Here is a 19,994-nt window from a genome sequence, read left to right as displayed (position 1 = left end):
GAATAATTTTAAAATTTTTGATACATTATTTTGTTAAGTAAAATTATAAAAAAAAAAAAAAAATCCAAATTGCTTTAAAAAATTAAACAAAAAAAAATTTCAAATTAATTCTAAAATTCCAACTTTTTTTTTTTTTTTTTTTTTTTTTGTTGAATTTTAGTTTATGATAATATTATTTGATGCTAATATTATCAGTAAAATTAATTTAAGTATATAAATTGTTAAAATGAATTTTTCCCAATTTATTTTATTTAATTTTAAGATTTAAAATTTTATAACATTTTGTTATTAATAAAATTAATTTAAATATATAAATTCATATTGAAGTTTTCAGATACTTTTATTTCAGTGAATTTTGGAAATTGGAATATAAATTATTGTTAAAATGAATTTTTCCCAATTTATTTTATTTAATTTTAAGATTTAAAATTTTATAATATTTTATGTTATTAATAAAATTAATTTAAATATATAAATTCATATTGAAGTTTTCAGATACTTTAATTTCAGTGAATTTTGGAAATTGGAATATAAATTATTGTTAAAATGAATTTTTCCCAATTTATTTTATTTAATTTTAAGATTTAAAATTTTATAATATTTTATGTTATTAATAAAATTAATTTAAGTATAAAAATTGTTAAAATGAATTTTTCCCAATTTATTTTATTTAATTTTAAGATTTAAAATTTTATAGTATTATTTTAAGTTATCAGTAAAATTAATTTAAGTATATAAATTCATATTGAAGTTTTCAGATACTTTTATTTCAGTGAATTTTGGAAATTGGAATATAAATTATTGTTAAAATGAATTTTTCCCAATTTATTTTATTTAATTTAAAGATTTAAAATTTTATAACATTTTGTTATTAATAAAATTAATTTAAATATATAAATTCATATTGAAGTTTTCAGATACTTTAATTTCAGTGAATTTTGGGAATTTGAATATAAATCATTGTTAAAATGAATTTTTCCCAATTTATTTTATTTAATTTTAAGATTTAAAATTTTATAATATTATTTTAAGTTATCAGTAAAATTAATTTAAGTATATAAATTGTTAAAATGAATTTTTCCCAATTTATTTTATTTAATTTTAAGATTTAAAATTTTATAATATTTTATGTTATTAATAAAATTAATTTAAGTATATAAATTGTTAAAATGAATTTTTCCCAATTTATTTTATTTAATTTTAAGATTTAAAATTTTATAACATTTTGTTATTAATAAAATTAATTTAAATATATAAATTCACATTGAAGTTTTCAGATACTTTAATTTCAGTGAATTTTGAATTAGAATATACATATATTTTAGTCTATTTAATTTAATTTAAACTTTAATAATACTTTTTAATACATAAAATTTAATAATCGAAAAAATTCTGTTTTGAGTGTCTTCAAAGAATCAAATTTTAAGTTATATTATTTGGTATAATCCATCAAATAGTCCTCAAAAATTAAAATTAAAATAATGAATTTAAAATATTTCTTTTCTTGGCTATTTATTTTACTCTTTGAAAAAAAAAAAAAAAACAGAAAGTAAATAGCCAAGAAAAAAAAAAAACATTATTGTTTTGTTTATGTTTTTTATGAAATTTTTTTAATCATTTAAAAAAACTGCCACTCTCATAAATAACAAAAAAATTTTTTTCATTTAATTAAATTTGTTTAAAACAAAAAAAAAAAAAAAGATTTCAATGAAAAATTAAAAATTAAAAAAAAAAAAAAAAAAGAAAACCATTGAACAGGTATTATGTTCATTAATAAGCTGTATGATAATTGATAAATTATTTACTGATTATATCATCAACAAACAGACAAAAAATATTTTGTTGATAAATTTGTTGTCAAATTTAAAAAAAATTAAATTTCTAAAAAAAAAAAAAAAAAACAATTAATCGAATAAATATTACTTTGTACATTCATTTATTTATTTTTTTTAAAAAAAAAAAACATTTGAAAAATTTTAAACAACAAATTTTCATTGTTCCTATTAAATTGTTTCTTTCATTTTCTTTTTTTCTTTTCATTCAGAATGGATAATTTTAAGAAAAAACAAAAAAATTTTTTTTTAAAAAATAAAAATGCAAAAAGTAAAAATTGAAAATGTTTTTTTTTTTTTTTTTAAATTATTTGTTAAGTAAACGTTTTAATTTTGAAATGAAAAATTATTGTAATATGTGTTTTGTTTACTATTAATGAGTGAATGAAAATTATAGCAAAATTATTATAATAATAATAATATAATAACAATAACAATAGTACTACTACTAATAATAATAATAATAATAATAATAATAATAACAATAGTATTACTACTACTACTACTAATAATAATAATAGTACTAATAATAATAATAATAATAATAATAGTGACAATAGTAATAATAATAATACTAATAACAATAGTACTACTACTAATAATAATAATAATAATAATAACAATAGTACTAATAATAATAATAATAATAATAATAGTACTACTACTACTAATAATAATAATAATAATAATAATGACAATAGCAATAATAATAATAACAATAGTACTACTACTACTAATAATAATAATAACAATAGTATTACTACTACTACTACTACTACTACTACTACTACTAATAATAATAATAATAATAATAATAATAATAATAATAATAATAATAATAATAATAATAATAATAATAATAATAATAATAATAGTACTAATAACAATAGTACTAATAATAATAATAATAGTGACAATAGTAATAATAATAATACTAATAACAATAGTACTATTACTACTAATAATAATAATAATAATAACAATAGTACTAATAATAATAATAATAATAATAGCAATAGTACTACTAATAATAATAATAATAATATCATCAAAATAATTTATGGAATATTTTTATTACATATATATATATATATATATATATATATATATTATTATCAATTTGATAACTAATCTAAAAATATTTTTATCAATAATTTTTAATTTTTTTTTTTATCAATTTATTTGTAAATAAAATTAAATTTCAAAATTGTAAAAAAAAATTTTTTTTTAGCAATAATGGATGAATTTAATTCGATTAAAATAATATTTCAACAACAACAACAACAACAATTAATAAATTTACGACGTGCAGTACTGTTTGCGGTAATTTTAGCCGTAATTGCAACATTAATTTGCATATTTTCAATACCATTATTCTATAATTACTTGCAATACATGCATTCAAGCATGCAAAATGAAGTTGATTTTTGCAAGCAACGAAGTCAAAATATTTGGAAAGAAATATTAAAAACACAAGTTTGTAATTTTTTTTTTAATTTTACTTAAATTTAATATCTAACTTTTCTTAAATTAATGAATTGCATACTAAAAGATTAGAAATTTGAAGTGTATTTAAAGTATAGTGATCAACAAATAATTAAATGAAATGAATTTTTTGAATTTAAATAAATTTTTGACAAAAAAAAAAAATGAATTTTTAATTAAAAATAAAATAATTTTTGACTGTTTTTAAATTAAATGAAAAAACAAAAAACAAAACAAAAACAAAACCAAAAAAAGGAATGAAAAAAATAAGAATTGAACATAAAAGATAGAAAATATTAAAAGATAGTAAATATTTCATTTTGATTATTTATTTCAAGTTTAATAGAAAATATTTCATTTTTGATTATTTATTTCAAATTTTATATTTACTTTGGTGAAAATTTTCTTTTATATTATTTGAGAAATTTGCAAATTTTTATTTGAATTTTGTTGAAATTTTTTATGCCATAATTAATCTTAAATTAATTAAAAGTAATCTGTTTAAGAATAAAATTAAAAAAATTGATCATTAATTTTTTTTTTATTATTTTAAAATTTTTGTAATTTATAAATTAATAGATAACAATTATAAAATATTTTGCATTAATATAAATTTTAATTAATGATCGATTAATGAATTAAAATGCATGCTAAGACTATCAAATTTTGATTAAATTTTGAAAAAAATTTTTCATTTTTTTTTTTTAAATTTTTAGTTTTTTTTTTTGAATTTTTATTTTTATTTTTAAAAAAAAAAAAATTTTTATTTGCAGATTTTAGTTGGAGGTCAAAGACATAAAAGATTGGCTAGTTTTGTTGGTACCATACCCAATTATTCGTATTTGAATCAACAAATGTCATCAACAAAGCGAAGTGTATGCTGTGGATGCGGTGTGTCACCAGTAGGACCTAGAGGTTTACCTGGTCCGGATGGACAGAGCGGTCCGGACGGATTGCCCGGACAACCAGGCAGGAATGGACTGGATGCACCGCCGCCGAAACAACCAGAACGCATTGTTTTCTGTTTTGAGTGTGAAAAAAGTGAACCTGGTCCTCCGGGAGAACCAGGTCGGAAAGGACTAGCTGGTAAGCCAGGTTTGCCAGGCCGTGATGGATATCCAGGTTTACCTGGGCAACCTGGTAGACAAGGACCGATGGGACCACCAGGTTCACCTGGTAAACCAGGTCTTCCTGGACCTTGTGGACTTCCCGGAAAAGTGGTCGAAGTAGCTGTACCGAACGGACCACAAGGATATCCTGGTCCTAGAGGAGAGCAAGGTGCACCAGGTAATCCTGGTAAAAATGGTTTACCAGGTAGGAATGGAGCAGAAGGACCACCCGGAAATCCAGGTTGTGATGGAGCTCCTGGTCTAGCTGGAGCAACAGGTGAACCAGGTATTCGAGGACCACAAGGATCAATCGGACAGTGTGACCATTGTCCACTACCAAGAGTAGCTGTAGGATATTAAATATTCTAAATCTCATTTTTTTTTTCTTTTTTTTTTTTTCTTTTGGATTTTATTCAAAATTATAATTTCTTTTTTTTTCTTACTAACTCTTAATATAGTCTTCAAAAAAAAAGTACAAATATATATTTTAAAAACTTTTCAATTTCAAATTAAATTCTAAAATGGATCTATTTATAGTTAAAAAAATTTCAAAAAATTTTTGTTTCACATTTGTCATTTATATATTTGTTAGTGCTTTTTTTTTTTGTTTTTTTTTCTTTTTTAATTTGTCAAATTTGTTAGAAATTTCAAAAGTTTGACATATTTTATCAAATAAGTAATCCAATTTTGATTATAAATTGAACAATCATTTTTGATAATTCAATATGATAAAAAAAAAAAAAAAAAAAATTGAAATTGTTAAATAATATAAATTACGAAGAGACTTATTTTAGATACAATTTAAAAAAAAAAAAAAAAAAAAAAACTTCAATAATTTTAGCTAAAAATGAAAATTAATTTTTAATTTATCAATTAATCTTAGCAATAATAAAACTATAATGATATTATTTCTCAAATAAACTAATTTTGTAAGAAAATTTCTAACATTATTCTTTCGTTTCATTTTTTTTTTTTCTTTTTCTTATATTTTATTCATTTTTTGTAAAAAAAAAAAAAAAAAAAAAAAAGTCGTATTATTTGCAATGTATTTCAAAATATTAATTAAATTTTCATTAGTTTATTTTTTTAAATTTAATTAGTATAGTTCATATTTCTAGTATTTTAATAAATTTTCATTATTATTTATTCAGATATTATTGTCATATTTTTTTTGTTTGTTTATTGAAATATAACATCAAATATTTTCCTTTTTGTTTGGTAAAATCTACATCACATCTGGTGTTTATTCCTTATTACTTTTAAATTCGAATTTAATTTCAATCCTTTTAAATTTCGAATTTAACATTGAAAGTTCACCTTCTTATTTTCTTAACAATCATCAATTTTCATACAAATGCAGCAGTACTTCCATCCATATATTTCTAAAAAATTTTTTTCAATTTCAATTAATTTAAATAATTGCGACATGTTGAAAATTAAAATGTAAATAAGAATAATGAACAAAAAAAAAAAAAAAAAAAAATCTTTAAATTTAGTAATTGCTTAAGAGAAATATCAATTGCTCAAATAAATTTAGTTGAAATTGTGAGTTTTTTTTTTTTTTGAAAATATTAAAAATTTCATTATGATGCTCGTTTCTAATTTTGCTTTATTACTCAATTAATAATAAGGTGGAAAAAAAAAAACAAAAAAACAAAAACAAAAAACTTTTCATTTTTCATTTCTTATTTAGCAAAAGTTCAAAATAGTAGTGAAAAAAATATATTATCACAGGAAGTGAAAATAATAAAAATCTTTTAGATAATTTGATTGGAAAAAAAAAAAAAAGTATAAAACTTTAAAAACTTATAAAACTTTAAGGTAAATCATTTGCTAAAAGTAATAGTAGTGAAAAAAATATATTATCACAGGAAGTGAAAATAATAATAAAAATCTTTTAGATAATTTGATTGGAAAAAAAAAAAAAAAAAAAGTATAAAACTTTAAAAACTTATAAAACTTTAAGGTAAATCATTTGATAAAAGTAACCTAATGAGAAGTATTTTAGTTTGTTCAAAATTTTTTTTACCATAAACATTATTAAATTAATCATAAATCATGAACTTATCTTCTCACAATTAACGTAACCAAAATTGCTTGTCGTCTAATGAAATTTAATGTAAAACTGAAATATTTATAAAATGAATAGTGAAAGAATAAATTTTTCTTGCATTAAAAAAAAAAAATCTTCATTATTTAACATAAAAGTTAATAAAAAAAAACAAAAAAACAAAAATTTACAATCTAAGCAATAGAATTATGCAAAAAAAAAAAAAAAAAAAAAAAAATTTGTTCCAAAAGAATATCAAAGATGTACTAAAACTTTTAAAATTGCAGAATGTTTGTTTCAAAAGAATCATAAACTTATTTTACTTTTTTGAGGCAGAAAAAAAAAAAAAAAAAAAACAAAATTTATCATTCATACTAGTAATAGTAATAAATAATAAAGTAAGTAATAAATAATAAAGTATGATAGAAATTAGTAAAAAGTAAATTATGAATTATTAAATGATTTATTAAATTTATTAAATGATAATAATAACATTATTAAATGATAATAATCAAATCCTAGTAATACATAAACAAATATAAAATAAATCATTTTAAAACAATAGAAATTCTTCACTAATTGCTAACATTTATCACTGATAGTGTTTTTGTGATAAGAGAAAGGAGAGAGAGAGAGGGAGAGAGAGAGAGAGAGAGAGAGAGAAGCATTTTTGTTAGCAACGTAATCCTTGTGCGATCATCATAAATACCGCAAATGAACTACCCATTTTTGTCGAATATCGTCCAGCTTGTGCTATCATTGCACGTCCTCTTAGACCCATGCTTAAAAAAATACTGATAAAATCATTTCCTTGTGATAAAAAAAGAAAAACATAAATTTTTTCACATAAAAAAAACTTTGACATAAAAAACTTAAGATTAATTGTTAGTTACAATCATCAGTCAATTTAATTTGATAATAAAAATCTAAGTTAAACCGATATTTTAAGATGGATATGCTTATAGTTGACACCTTTTTTTTTTTTTAAAGTTAATTTTATGTTTTCAATTTAGTCATAAATCATCACTATTATAAGCATAAGTAAAATATTTTAAAAATCTTGATGTTACAAAAATTTAACTTTTTTTTCAAACAACAAACTTATTAATTCATCACACTATTCCAATAAACATCAACAATATACTTTAAGTACGCATTCAAATTATGAATTAAAAAAAAAAAAAAAAAAAGCAAGTAATTAATTTATGAAGTAATAAGAAAAGAAGTTAGCTTGGCATTAAGCAATTAATTCAAATTCAAATTTAAATTCTAACCTGAATGCACTAGCAGTACCAATAACAACACCTGATGCACAACCAATAAATACTCCCATAAGTAAGCCCATTTTCATCTTTTGCCAACATGTTATTTGTGGATGTCCAGAGATACCTTGATATTGTGGCACTGGCATTATTTCTTTGTCACCTATAAATAATGTCAACCACCTAAATCATCAATTACTTGTAAATACGACAAATAATAATAATAGAAATAATACAAAAAAAAATAGAAATTAAAGTGCGAAAATTAAAGCATCAGCTTATCACTATAAATTAAGTTTTAAAAAATGAAATTAACATGAAATTGAAATTGAATCAAATTTCTGCATTCTCGAAAAAATAAATGAAATGAAAAATAATTAACAAGCAATTAACAAAAATTTAAAAATGATCAAAAAAAAAAAAAAAAAAAACTTCAGCATAATGCTAATAACATCATATAATTAACTGTAAATTTATTTAGTCACAATTATTAATAATTATACTAAAGTAGAAATTTGATTCAATTTCAATTTCAAAACTTTTCACTTAATAAATTACAGTCATTCTAGCAAAATAAAATATTTGAAATGCTTTTAAAATACATTGCATTCACTGTAATTCTTACTTTTTTTTTTTTTTTTTGAATACAAAAAAAAAAAAAGTTATTCGTTTACATAAAGTTAGTTTAAGAAAAAATAAATTATAACCAACTGTTGTGACAGCTATTTAAAAGTATACTAAAAGTATTATCAAACTGATTTGAAATCATTTATTTCACTTTCACTTTAGCCAATAATACAAATGATAATTGATAAAATTGCTAATAAAATTCATACAACCATCTCAGATTATTCAAAGTTTTATCAGTTTTTTTAATGAATGTATTTGTAGCATAGTGAAAAAAATAAAAATAAAAAATAAAAAATAAAAAAAAAAAATACTGTAAATATTAAATTCCTAACAATTGAAGTATCAATCTTAATACATGGCTTCTCTTATCCATTAATTTCAAATTTCATTTATATATTATCAAAAAAATAACTGCAACTATCCATTTTTCCGTTTTTTTTTTTTTCTCTCCTTAATCATGATCCATTATTAATATAAATTGCAAAAAAATATGAATAAATAAATAAATGAATAGATAAATTCAACAACAATCAAATTTTTGTAACAATTATCGATTAACTGAAATGGAAGCAATTCCAGAATAAGTTTTCATTTATTAAATCAGCGCTAGTATTACCAATGAATCATTATGATTAATAAATTTAATCAGTTTTAAAAATACACATTTAATTTCATTCATTTTCATTCCTAACAAAATAAAATTTTTTTTTTTTTTTTTTATAATAACCATTGTTGCACTTTGCAATTCCAGGAAAGTAAAAAGAGAACAGGAAAAACCTGAAAGAAATGAAAGGAGAGAGCAATTAATTGTATGAAAAGAGTACAAAAAAAAAAAACCATGCAAACTGCAGTGCGAAGTTAAAACCCGCATAAAAAAAAAAAGAAAAAGCTTTAGATTTATAAAAGTTGAGAAGATTAATGATAATGATAAGCGATAAACATATCGCTTATCACGCAATTCGATAAATAAGATGTAAGCCAGAATCAGTGTCAACTATATCGCTCAATTGTCCAACCTGAAAAAAAAAAGAAAAAGAAAAAATGAAATGAAATTATAATAATAATGTAAATATGATTGTTTGAGAATTCACATTAAAAATTTAATCTTTCAGTTTTATCACAAAAATTTTTTTGGCTATGAACATTTTCCTCTTCTATCAGTGGTGAAATTGCGAATATTTTTCTTGAAAAAAAAAAAAAAAAAAAAAAAACTAAGCATATTAATTTAGTCCTTCTTATCTTTGTTCTAAAATATGCTAACTCTCATGCTAACATTCTAAACATACTACCCATTTATAGTGATGATAATTTTAAAATCTCTTTAAAAAAGTTACTCCAAGAGCAAAAGCGGCATCTTCAAAAGATTTCTGCATTTGTCGTCGTTTAAAAAATCCCAAATCACCACCTCGTTTTGCTGACGAACAATCGCTAAATTCCTTTGCTAAATCTCTCAATTTTGATTTTTTATCAGATGCCTCCTCAATTTGCTTTCTATAGCCTGCAAGAAATAAATAGAAAACTTTATTTTTTTAAAGGAAAAAATTTTCTTTAAAAAATTAGAAAAATGAGACATGATAATTATTAACAAATACAACGTATAATAGATGAAAAATTAGTCTAATTTCTTATCCATCTTTTGTCATCATCCAATATTTCCCTGCAAAATGTAAAACTCATAAACATAATTCGATCCGAAAAGCTAAATTTACGTATGAATACAGCTAAGCTAAGAATTATGAGAGATAGCTAATTTTTTTTCTTCCCTTTGGAAGGGGAAAAAAAAAAAAAAAAGAAAAATTGAATCGAACCAGCCAAAATTTTCCTTGCATCTTCTTTTGAACGTGTAATAACATCTGAGCGCCACGATGAAGGACGCCTCGAACCACTATGTTTTACTAGTAAATGTGCGCAATGTACCTATAAATCACTTCTATTAATATAATTAGCATATATATGTATATTGCACTTCAGTTAAGTGAAAATACATTTTGATGAATTAAAAAAAAAAAAAACATTTTGAGATTATTTTAAAATAAAATTTTACTATAAAATGACAATAAAATGTATACAAAAAGCATCAATTAATTTGATAAATTTTCGATAATGAATCATGCTACAGAACTATAATCCAAAAAATTTATTTAAATTCATAATTTCACTTTCTTATTCTTTTAAATTTCTCATATGAATATCATTAAATAGTTACTGAAAAAGAAAAAAAAAAAAGAAAACTTTTCAAAATATACCTCATTTAAGCTTGCTTGTGCTGGATCAGCTGGTTTTGTGGGACGTTCCCATTGACTACGACCAGTGTATACATTGAAATAATAAAATCGGTCTAAAATAATTGCATAAATAAATTTAATAAAGAAATCTGAAAATGAAAAATCTTTTAATTTCCTCAATTTTAAACGAATAAATTGATGAAAAAAAAAAAAAAAAAACATAATTTTCAAAAGTAATATTAAACAAACTATTTGAACGACTCATTCGTTTCTCCCATCCTTTTGGTAATTCTTTTACAGCTTCCTTTTCTTCTTCCTCAACTTGATCACCATCATCCGATCGAATACGTTTTTTTTCCGGCTCAATAGACAGAGACATCGAAAGCTACACGTTAATCCACAATGAATATGTGAATTTTTTATAAATTATGATCCTAAAAAAAAAGTAAAATAAGAACTGATAATACTGAAATATAACAAATCCGAAAACATCAAATTTTCTCAGTATGCACAAACTGATTTCTGAGTATTTTAGAAATTTGCATAATATTTATTTGAGTAATGGTATAAATTAAGTATTTGAGTAAATAATATTTGAGTAATGGTATAAATTAAGAAGTATCACTGTTCTGAATAAATATCGATGATGTACGCTTGGAAGAATATTTATTGATAATACATTGCTAATATTTTCTACAAAAATCACAAAAACCATTAAATAAATAAAGGAATCACCCGTGAAGAATTAAGAACATACGAAACACAACTTTATATGAATATTTTCTATAGCAAAATTTACGCAAATATCAAACAAACAAGTTTGCTTGGAATTGTAACAGTCAGTATCAAAAAATAAAAAATAAAAAAAAAAAACAACAAAACTAGAAAGAAACTAAAAGTACAAATAAAGGCAAAAATGTAGAATGACAACTACGATGCTGCATAGCATAATAAAGTTTCAATTAACCATACTCTTCCTCTAATTTTTCCATTTTAACCAATCGTCTCATATCAAATTTTCGTAAATTTAATGATACATATGCACCTTCCAGCAATTTTTCAGCATAACTTCGTCCGACAGCTAAGGAATGCTGCATTCCACGATTCCCAAACCCGCATAAGAAATGTAAATTTTGATAAAGTAAATGCTCTCCGATAACAGGTGAGTTGTCAAATGTATTCACATCTTCATAACCTGCCCAAGCATTTTTAATCTGAAAATTTCAAGCATAATTTTCTGTTTGTAATAGAGAAAAAATATTTTATTTTAGCTTAATTATTGCAATATAATTAATGAATATCTCGTTTTTTTTTTTTTTTTTTGTCGAGAAAAAGTTGCCTCTATTTTGAAACAGAAAAAATGTAAGATAAGGATTAAAATTTCGATAGTTATCTTCATTAAACGATAATCAATATTAGAGATAATAAAGAGTCAGAATTTCATTCAGCTTCACACTGATGCTTTGTATTAACTGTGCTAGTGATCTTAGGGTTCATTAATATAAAAACTGTCGTGTTTCTCGATAAAACTTACTTTTAAATTTCTAAATGCTGGAATTCTTTTCACTAGAGTTGGCCAAATATCATTATAAAAGTAGTTGTAATCTACTTCCAAATTTGAGTGGTCCATTTTTTCATCTTCTTCCTACAAAAATTATACTTCTAAATACAAAAAAAAGGGAAAAGATGAACAATAATCTATACATTTCACCATTCATTCAAATTTCTCACCTTATTCGGGATTTTTCCACAAATAAATGTATTACCAACTTCTTCCAGCAAACAATAAACACCACTGGGATCGACAAGAGCCGGCATATCTAAGGCAGGAACATCAGGTGCATGTACAACAAACATCATACGCTTCCGTGCAACAACCGGTATCTTAACAGCCAATAAATCTTGTCCTTTCCCTAAAAAATTCAAAATTCTTCTTCTAAATTACAAATTTCACACTTAACTGAACTTCAAAACTTCGCATTAAAAAAATATTACATTTACGAGTAAAACAAATGTCTCACCAATTCTTGCCATTTCGGCAATACGACCAGACCAAGCACCAGCAGCAACAACAATATGATTAGATCGTACGATCCTTGCAGAAGCATCTGTCATTTGCGGCCGAATCTATAAATATATATGTAAATTTTTTTTTTTGCTGCAAGAACATATATAAAATATAATAAAAACTTGAAAAATAAAGCTATATGCCTACAAAAGCTCCGCGGATATGCTTATTACGCCATACTGCTTCATCAGCATCATCTGCAATACCATATATTTCTGTAGCACCATATCTTTGGCCAAAATAAAAACCTAAAAATTAAATATTCATATTAAAAAAAAAAACTTATCCAAACTATATCAGTGAAGGCAAACCAAAAATATATTAATTCTATATGAAGCTATTTAGCAATATAAGTGCTATAAAATCAATTTGGATATCTTACGATACAGAATAAAATATAACGCAGGATGCCGCTCACTTAACTTTTCATGTATTCTGTTAACTTGAAAAGGAAAAGGCAAATGCAATAAAGGAATTACTTGAAAATTCAAACAGTGTCTGTTACAATCACTAAGAAGATAAAACTTTGAGAGAATTTGCAAGTTTTACTGGAGTAAAAAAAGTATTTGTTATTGAGTATAGCGTACCCTCAATTACCAAACAGTTTTTAGTTGGCTTAAAAATGGACAATATGGCAATCTGTCTCTTTTGGAGATTAAGGCAATTTCCTATTTAAAATTTTTGTAAAAATAACCACTATTTAGAATAATGAAGACTCGAATGCTTCTTCCCAAATACATTATACATATACGCAAAGTTAGAAAGTTCTAAAAGCATTTGTTACATACCTTCCACCTCCCCTTTAAGATACTGCACACCCAAAGTAAGATTCTTTTCCCGTATAGCTGATAATAGTTGCCAAGAATCGATTGTACCTTCATTTTCCAAACCTATAAAATATCATATATTATACTTATTTCCTATCATGCTCAATATCAGAATGAGCTAATAAAAGCAAACTTACCGTATGAGCCGAGTAATACATCATCAAAATTGATAAAAGGGAATTTCGCACATAACTTATTACGGTTTAGCAAATCAATTCGGGCACCATTTCGTCTAAAAATTAACCGAAATAATTTTATCAATACTTTCCTCAATTTTTTTTTTCTTTTTTTGTTGAACTTTTCTCTATAATGAGTTTTTCAAAAGTCTCTTAAAACTTTATTAACATGTAAATGAATAAATAATGTCATGAGTTGTAGACTGATTATGTTCTATTCTACCAAATCAGCTATATTATTTTTGAAATCTGATCCCATATTTGTAGTATCAAGAAATTATGAAATACATTAAATATAGTTAGTTCAAATTTCTAAGGCAAGATAAAGTGGCAAGAAGAATGCTGCATGCAAAATGAATATGGGGTGAATCTAAGAATCTAATTCAGAAGTTTACTTAGTGGTACAGTTCAAGTTCCACTAAGTAATCTTTTGATTTCAGCCGATCAGTCGTCGATATGAAAATATTTCCAATAATTTAAATCCAGTTAAACAATTAGACCAACGTTTGCACTTTCCAATTCCGCTTCAATCGATCCACTTCTTCGGGTGTGCGAGCCAAATACATGAAACCCATCGGTAAAAAATTTATATCAGGAGGATCGTTGTCTAAAAACATTTATTATAAATTATAAAACACTAATTAATTTCAGTATATCAATAGCAAAAAAGGCAAATAAATAATTCGATGATTTAACTATGCTTATGGAAGAATTATTCATAGGAATTTTACGAAGGAACTAACTGAAATTCTAGAATTCTAGAATGTAAATTTACCTAAAATACGCAAATGTTCGCCAGCATGACGAAGATATTCAGCGGCAAAAGCTGACATTGTAACATGTTCAGGGACTGAAAATTGTTGTGAGATACCACCACATGTTAACATTGAAGCGCACTGCGCAAACTGCAATTAAACATCACATTTAAAAGAGGTAGAAAAACTTGGTAAAGAAATGAATTTCCAACTTTTATATTCTTTAATTTTCAAAGAGACTAATAACACGGTTTGTTTATCATGTATTTTAACGCAGTTATGGCTTGAAGATAGTATTCGAAAACTCTAAAATTTAAGTTGCATTACAGTTTGAAATAAAATTACACTTAGGAAAGATTTTTCTTTTAGTTTTCTTATATCAGTCTAGTTATTCATCATGATATCCTGTTTTGCTGGAAAATGCTCGCTTTTACATTATATTGAAAAAGCTAACAAATCAGTGAGATTAAAAAATAAAAGTTTGAAACTATTGCCTTATCGTTATTCTCTACAACCGTAACTTTGTAGTCTTCGTCACGAAACGCTTGTTTTAACCAGTATGCAACAGAGGATCCTATCAATCCACCTCCAATGATTAATACCTAAAAAATATCAATTTAGGTTTGTGCATATGAATGCTTTATCCTTCACGGTAAACATCGAATAAAATAATTTAAGTGTATTCATTTTAAAATTTAAATACATCAACCACACTCAGAACTTTATCGCAGAAACATGTTTAAGTATGAATAAGATTCATCAGCTTCTACTAACTTCTATTAATATCAAAGCAAATTTCTTCTCAAATAATCCAACTTCTGGAAGCAAAACAGATGCTCTAAAGACAATGCAAATAATAACCATAATTAGCATCTAATTACCTGAGTTTCGAATGGGAACAACTCGAGATCCATTGTGTGTCGTTTGATGTGTGCAATCGCATTATTCCTCTGATAAGGATCCATTCTGGCCTAATTTATGTATTTGTCAAATATAGAAACTTACAAACACATTTCTGACTATATAAGAAGCTGTTACGATTTAATAATATGTCAACAAAAACTGAAGTAAAGAAGTTACAAAGGAAAGTAAAAACAATTCTGTTATGACGATGGCTGAAAAAAGGGAAACATTAGTTCTTGCGAGAAATGTGTTTACACTTTTAGTGACATAAACTGAAAAACAACTTAAAATAATTAAATCAATAAGAAAAAAGAAAAACAATGCCATATAAAATATTACTTCTTTCCACCGCCTTTTCCATCGTTTTACATCATACTTCAAAGCATACCACATCCGCTTCAAAACATCTTCTCCAGGTTCGAAATGTCTTTCATTTTCGAAGTCTAAATTTAGCAATATAGTGTTCACAAAAATAAAGCAAATAAAAGACGACATTCAAAATAAAGATAAAAAGAAATAACGAATCAGTCCTCAGTCTATCTCTTTCTTCCTTCTTCAATAATTAAGAAATCCACAGGCTATTATATACTTTATGAAGGTTTATTTTGATAAGCTACAATATAATCTAAGTTGATGAGAAAACAGTAAAACATTAAAGTGAAATGAAGTCAATAAACAAGCAAAAAGAACCCTTTGAAAAAACTTTAAAGAAAGGACTCATTGAACTTACTCACTTTGCCATCTAGTTAAGGATGTTGTATGAAAGAACGTCGCATTTACTCTAAATAATGAAAGTTGATGAAAACCTGTCAGAATATTTTTTGCCGTCCACATTTCTGCAAAAAAAAAAAAAAAAATTCATAATATCAACAAAATTCACATCAAATTAGAATAGCATATTACATTATGATGTGAAATTATGAAAGTGTAGTACAATCTCTTACCATGACGGTAGCGACAAATGTTAATGTAGAAAACAATATAAAACAGAAAAAAAATTTTTTCATTAAGCTATTATAAGCTATATTGAACAGTCTTAATTAAAAAGAAGTATTAAACAGTTTTGAAATTCGTTTCATTAAATTAAATTTATAAACTACTCTTTCGAGATTCTTTAACTTCTTAACTTAAATTTATAAGTTGTTCTGATAGCAAACTACCCCAACATTTTTCTTAATATTATCTCACAAAGAATTGATGGAATTAGTCAAGTAATAACATAAATAACTTTTAATTTATTCCATTTCCAACTTTCTCAAATGCTATTTATACAAATATTTTATTTATCCTAATCAAAATCATTTAAATAGAAATCTTACAATCCATAAATAATCCGATCCATAAATAAAAGCAAGCAGAATCAAATATTATTTACTAATTACAGGGATAAAAACTTTATAGCATTTCTTCATATATTTACTTAGAATTTTTTAAAAATTATTCCCAAAAGAAGAAAAATACATTAATTTAACTAATTTATATTTATTCCTACAAACCTGTAATCAGATTACTCTCAATCACTGTTATAATCAATCACCGTTGACTTTCTAACACTCTCTCAATCTTTTCATCTTCTCAATTAGAGTCATATACTACCTTCATGTTCTCTAGTATTCTCTAATTATCCGCTAACTGTACACTGTTTCGTAAATCTTAGCAACCCCTAAATTCTCTCAAAATATTGTATTCTATTGTACAACATTCTACCGTACAACAACCTCTCTCCAAAAACCATTATATTTCCTACCCTTGTCTGTTGCATAGGAAATTACAGTGTAGCATTTTCATCGTATGCTACAAACAATGAAATGTAATGATGGGAAATTGTGTGATGAATGGCGGTAATGTCGTATAACAAATTGTGATTGTCACTCTTTTCTGGGAATCATGCAGAGAATTCTGCTCTCCTTTTCTTTAAATTCAAAGAAATATGAAGTTTTTGAAATCTTGCAAATAACTTCTTTTTATTTAATTTACTTAAAATAAGTTTAATTACTTAACCAATAAAATTATGACAATTTGTGTGTCATCACAATATGCTGTAAGGAATTGTGTTTGTTTTTTGACTAATTATCGTATTATTGACATCTTCAGTATAATTCTAAAACAACTGATGGTTACTACTCTAAAGTATTAGTAGTTGATAATATTGTTTGAACATGAAAGTTGTTTTAAAAAAAAAAGATCTTGATACTTGAAATTTCGAAATTTAAAATAGTTGAAATTTTTGAAGCAACGAACTACTTTGATTTCTTTTTCAGAGCGACATTGTCGATGTCATCCAATATTAACTGTATTTGCATTCAGATGAGGAAAAAAAAAGCGAAGTACCATAGAAGAATAAATTTCGATTAATAAGTAAACTTTCTTTTTTTTTAATTTTCTCAGACACTTCATCATTTACAGTTGTAATATTTTCAAAGATAAAATAGTTTATCGCATCGAATTATTGGAATTTTAATGTCACTCTTCTTTGTTTCAAATATTTCAAAAAAAAAAAATTAATATTGCAAAATAATTTCATAAATCAACAATTTGAATTTTGTAATTCTTTATAATATAACGAAGCGTGTATAAAGATTTATACAACGAAATTACGAATATTTGGTGATTACTTCGGAACCACTACCTCGGACCAAAAGAACTCGTCGTAGGTTATGCGTTAGCACATTTAAATATTCCATATAATTGGGAAGAGCAGATTCTTTTTTTGGTGGTTCTGGAAGATTTAGTACTACCAGAGCACTTGCATTAGACTTCTCGAATATTTTTCCATTCAAACGTACAGCCGAATGAACTTCACGTATTACACGCTAAAAGTTGAATGATACGATTGATTTATAAAAATCTGAGCATTTGTGAGTGTAATTATATTTTTAATTATTGAATTAATTAAATTTTCATGATGTTTTAAATAATTCCAAGGAGAAAAAAAAAAAAAAGTGCTTCAACATGAAAAGTTTTCAAAAAAAGAAAAAAACCTCATTTGGTAGATGTTCCTTTAGTTGATCGGATGACTTAATTAATACTTCTCGATTGATAGTGTTGCTTACTTCTGATTCAAATGAACTGAATGTAAACTTCCTCTCACATTTAAACTTTCCTCCACATTTGTCATTTTCTAGATCATTATTTGAATGTACGCTGAAAAAACAAAAATGTATTAAAGCTCGAAAGTTGATGTTTCAAAAAGTTGAAAGTTGAAACTATGAAACTATTAGTATAGAATCACTTAAACTACTATCGTAGAGGAAATTAAAATTGAAAACATTCATGAAATTTCTTTGTTCTCTCTTCTTTTCTTTTTTTTTTTTTTTTTATAGGAGAAATGAAATTTCAATAGGAAATCATTTCTTTTTTAGGAACAATAAAAAGAAAATGAAAAAAAAAAAAAAAAAACAAACATTCGAAATGGATTGAGCTGTGGAAGATTTGTCGGATACGAATTACTTTCGAAATTATCTGCCGTTTGTTCATTTCTTTTGGTTTCTGATTCCATTTGAATAGTTTGACAAAGAACTTTAAATTCATTGTCTACAAAATAAGAAAGAGAACATTGGAGTTTTTTTTTTTTTTTTTTTTTTTTTTTTTCTGAATTCAAGAAAAAAGGTATTTTTAATGAGAAAACATAGCAAGATTTCAAATGACAATAAAATCAATAATTAAAATTAATTTACTTTGTTTCTCATTTTCGCGTTGTTTTCGATTTTGATCAAGAATAACTTGAACCTAGAAATGTAATAATTTTAATTCTTTCATTCTTTTTTTTTTTTTTCTTTCTATTTTTGCTGTATTTTATTCTAATGATTTAATGTTATCACCTGGTGCATCATATTGATTTAATTAATTAATGATCATAGAGCAAAAATAAAAGCGATAAATATTAATTAAAAATTTAACTGATGAAAAATACAATATTAGTTTTAATTAGATAGAGAGATAGAGAAATAGAAATAAATATTCGCTTAACAAAAATTTATTTTAATAAAGCAAAAATAATTTTATTTAAATTTTTTTCATAGCATACCTTATTTGAGTATTATTATAATCCTAAATACGAAATTTGTAAATTTTTGATAGGTAGCATAAAATCAATTATCAAATTATTTATAATCTGTGAACGAATATTAGCTGTTCAATTTATGGCACAGTTTGCTTGAATAAATTAAAATTTTCAATATAAACACATTTAGATGTATTCTATTCTAATATATTTTCGTTACCAGCAAATCAGAATGAAATTATTTTAAAAATTTTTTTTTTTTTGTTGAGATGAAAAATCAGAATGAAATTATTTTAAAAATTTCTAGGATAAGCAATATAATACCATTGAACAACGTTTCTTTCTCGACAAACTTGATGTATCATTTTGTAGTGATCGTTGTATTTCATATGCTGATATATCTGGAGTTGCAAATTCTTCTAGCTAAAGAAAATAATTGTAAAATAAATGAATTTACAAAATAGTTTAAAAAAAAAAAATTTTTTTTTTCCTCTTCTGAAATTTATTGCAATTATTTCTAAAGAATGAAAAGTTTTTTTGAAATTTGTTTATAAAAAGAAAAAGTAAACAAATAGGTTATAATTTTATTAAACGAATAAATTAACTGAATGAGTAATAACTTATTCTAATTAATGTTATCATTAAGTAAGAAATTATTTAAATAGTTTA

The 19,994-nt window shown here is 23.7% G+C and overlaps 4 protein-coding genes across 4 annotated transcripts; 1 reads left to right on the top strand and 3 right to left on the bottom strand.

The window, feature by feature from the left end:
* Positions 1-3,068: 3,068 nt before the first annotated feature.
* Positions 3,069-4,786, top strand: Bma-col-186 (Nematode cuticle collagen N-terminal domain containing protein; the record flags this gene model as incomplete). Its single annotated transcript, XM_001894529.2, has 2 exons — positions 3,069-3,308; positions 4,091-4,786. 2 exons carry the CDS (start codon positions 3,069-3,071, stop codon positions 4,784-4,786), a joined length of 936 nt encoding a protein of 311 aa, XP_001894564.2.
* Positions 4,787-5,772: 986 nt separating this feature from the next.
* Bm3395 (Uncharacterized protein) lies at positions 5,773-7,887 on the bottom strand (the record flags this gene model as incomplete). The annotated part of the gene is made up of 3 exons (XM_043082716.1): positions 5,773-5,808; positions 7,186-7,258; positions 7,751-7,887. The coding sequence occupies 3 exons, from the start codon at positions 7,885-7,887 to the stop codon at positions 5,773-5,775; spliced, it is 246 nt and encodes an 81-aa protein (XP_042938650.1).
* A 1,431-nt stretch (positions 7,888-9,318) lies between these two features.
* On the bottom strand, positions 9,319-10,972 carry Bma-pinn-1 (Pin1-type peptidyl-prolyl cis-trans isomerase, BmPin1; the record flags this gene model as incomplete). The annotated part of the gene is made up of 5 exons (XM_001891957.2): positions 9,319-9,384; positions 9,703-9,866; positions 10,177-10,285; positions 10,615-10,706; positions 10,843-10,972. The coding sequence occupies 5 exons, from the start codon at positions 10,970-10,972 to the stop codon at positions 9,319-9,321; spliced, it is 561 nt and encodes a 186-aa protein (XP_001891992.2).
* A 583-nt stretch (positions 10,973-11,555) lies between these two features.
* On the bottom strand, positions 11,556-19,652 carry Bm12332 (RE18450p, putative; the record flags this gene model as incomplete). Its single annotated transcript, XM_043082715.1, has 18 exons — positions 11,556-11,807; positions 12,128-12,238; positions 12,325-12,506; positions 12,615-12,720; positions 12,809-12,909; positions 13,450-13,551; positions 13,626-13,720; positions 14,169-14,271; positions 14,440-14,569; positions 14,914-15,021; positions 15,301-15,390; positions 15,662-15,765; positions 16,057-16,158; positions 17,952-18,135; positions 18,304-18,466; positions 18,727-18,856; positions 19,000-19,051; positions 19,650-19,652. The coding sequence occupies 18 exons, from the start codon at positions 19,650-19,652 to the stop codon at positions 11,556-11,558; spliced, it is 2,118 nt and encodes a 705-aa protein (XP_042938649.1).
* Positions 19,653-19,994: the final 342 nt, after the last annotated feature.

Source organism: Brugia malayi, assembly GCF_000002995.4.
Source record: "Brugia malayi strain FR3 genome assembly, contig: Bm_007, whole genome shotgun sequence".
NCBI lineage: Eukaryota > Metazoa > Nematoda > Chromadorea > Rhabditida > Onchocercidae > Brugia > Brugia malayi.
This window is presented reverse-complemented; position numbering and strand designations above follow the sequence as displayed.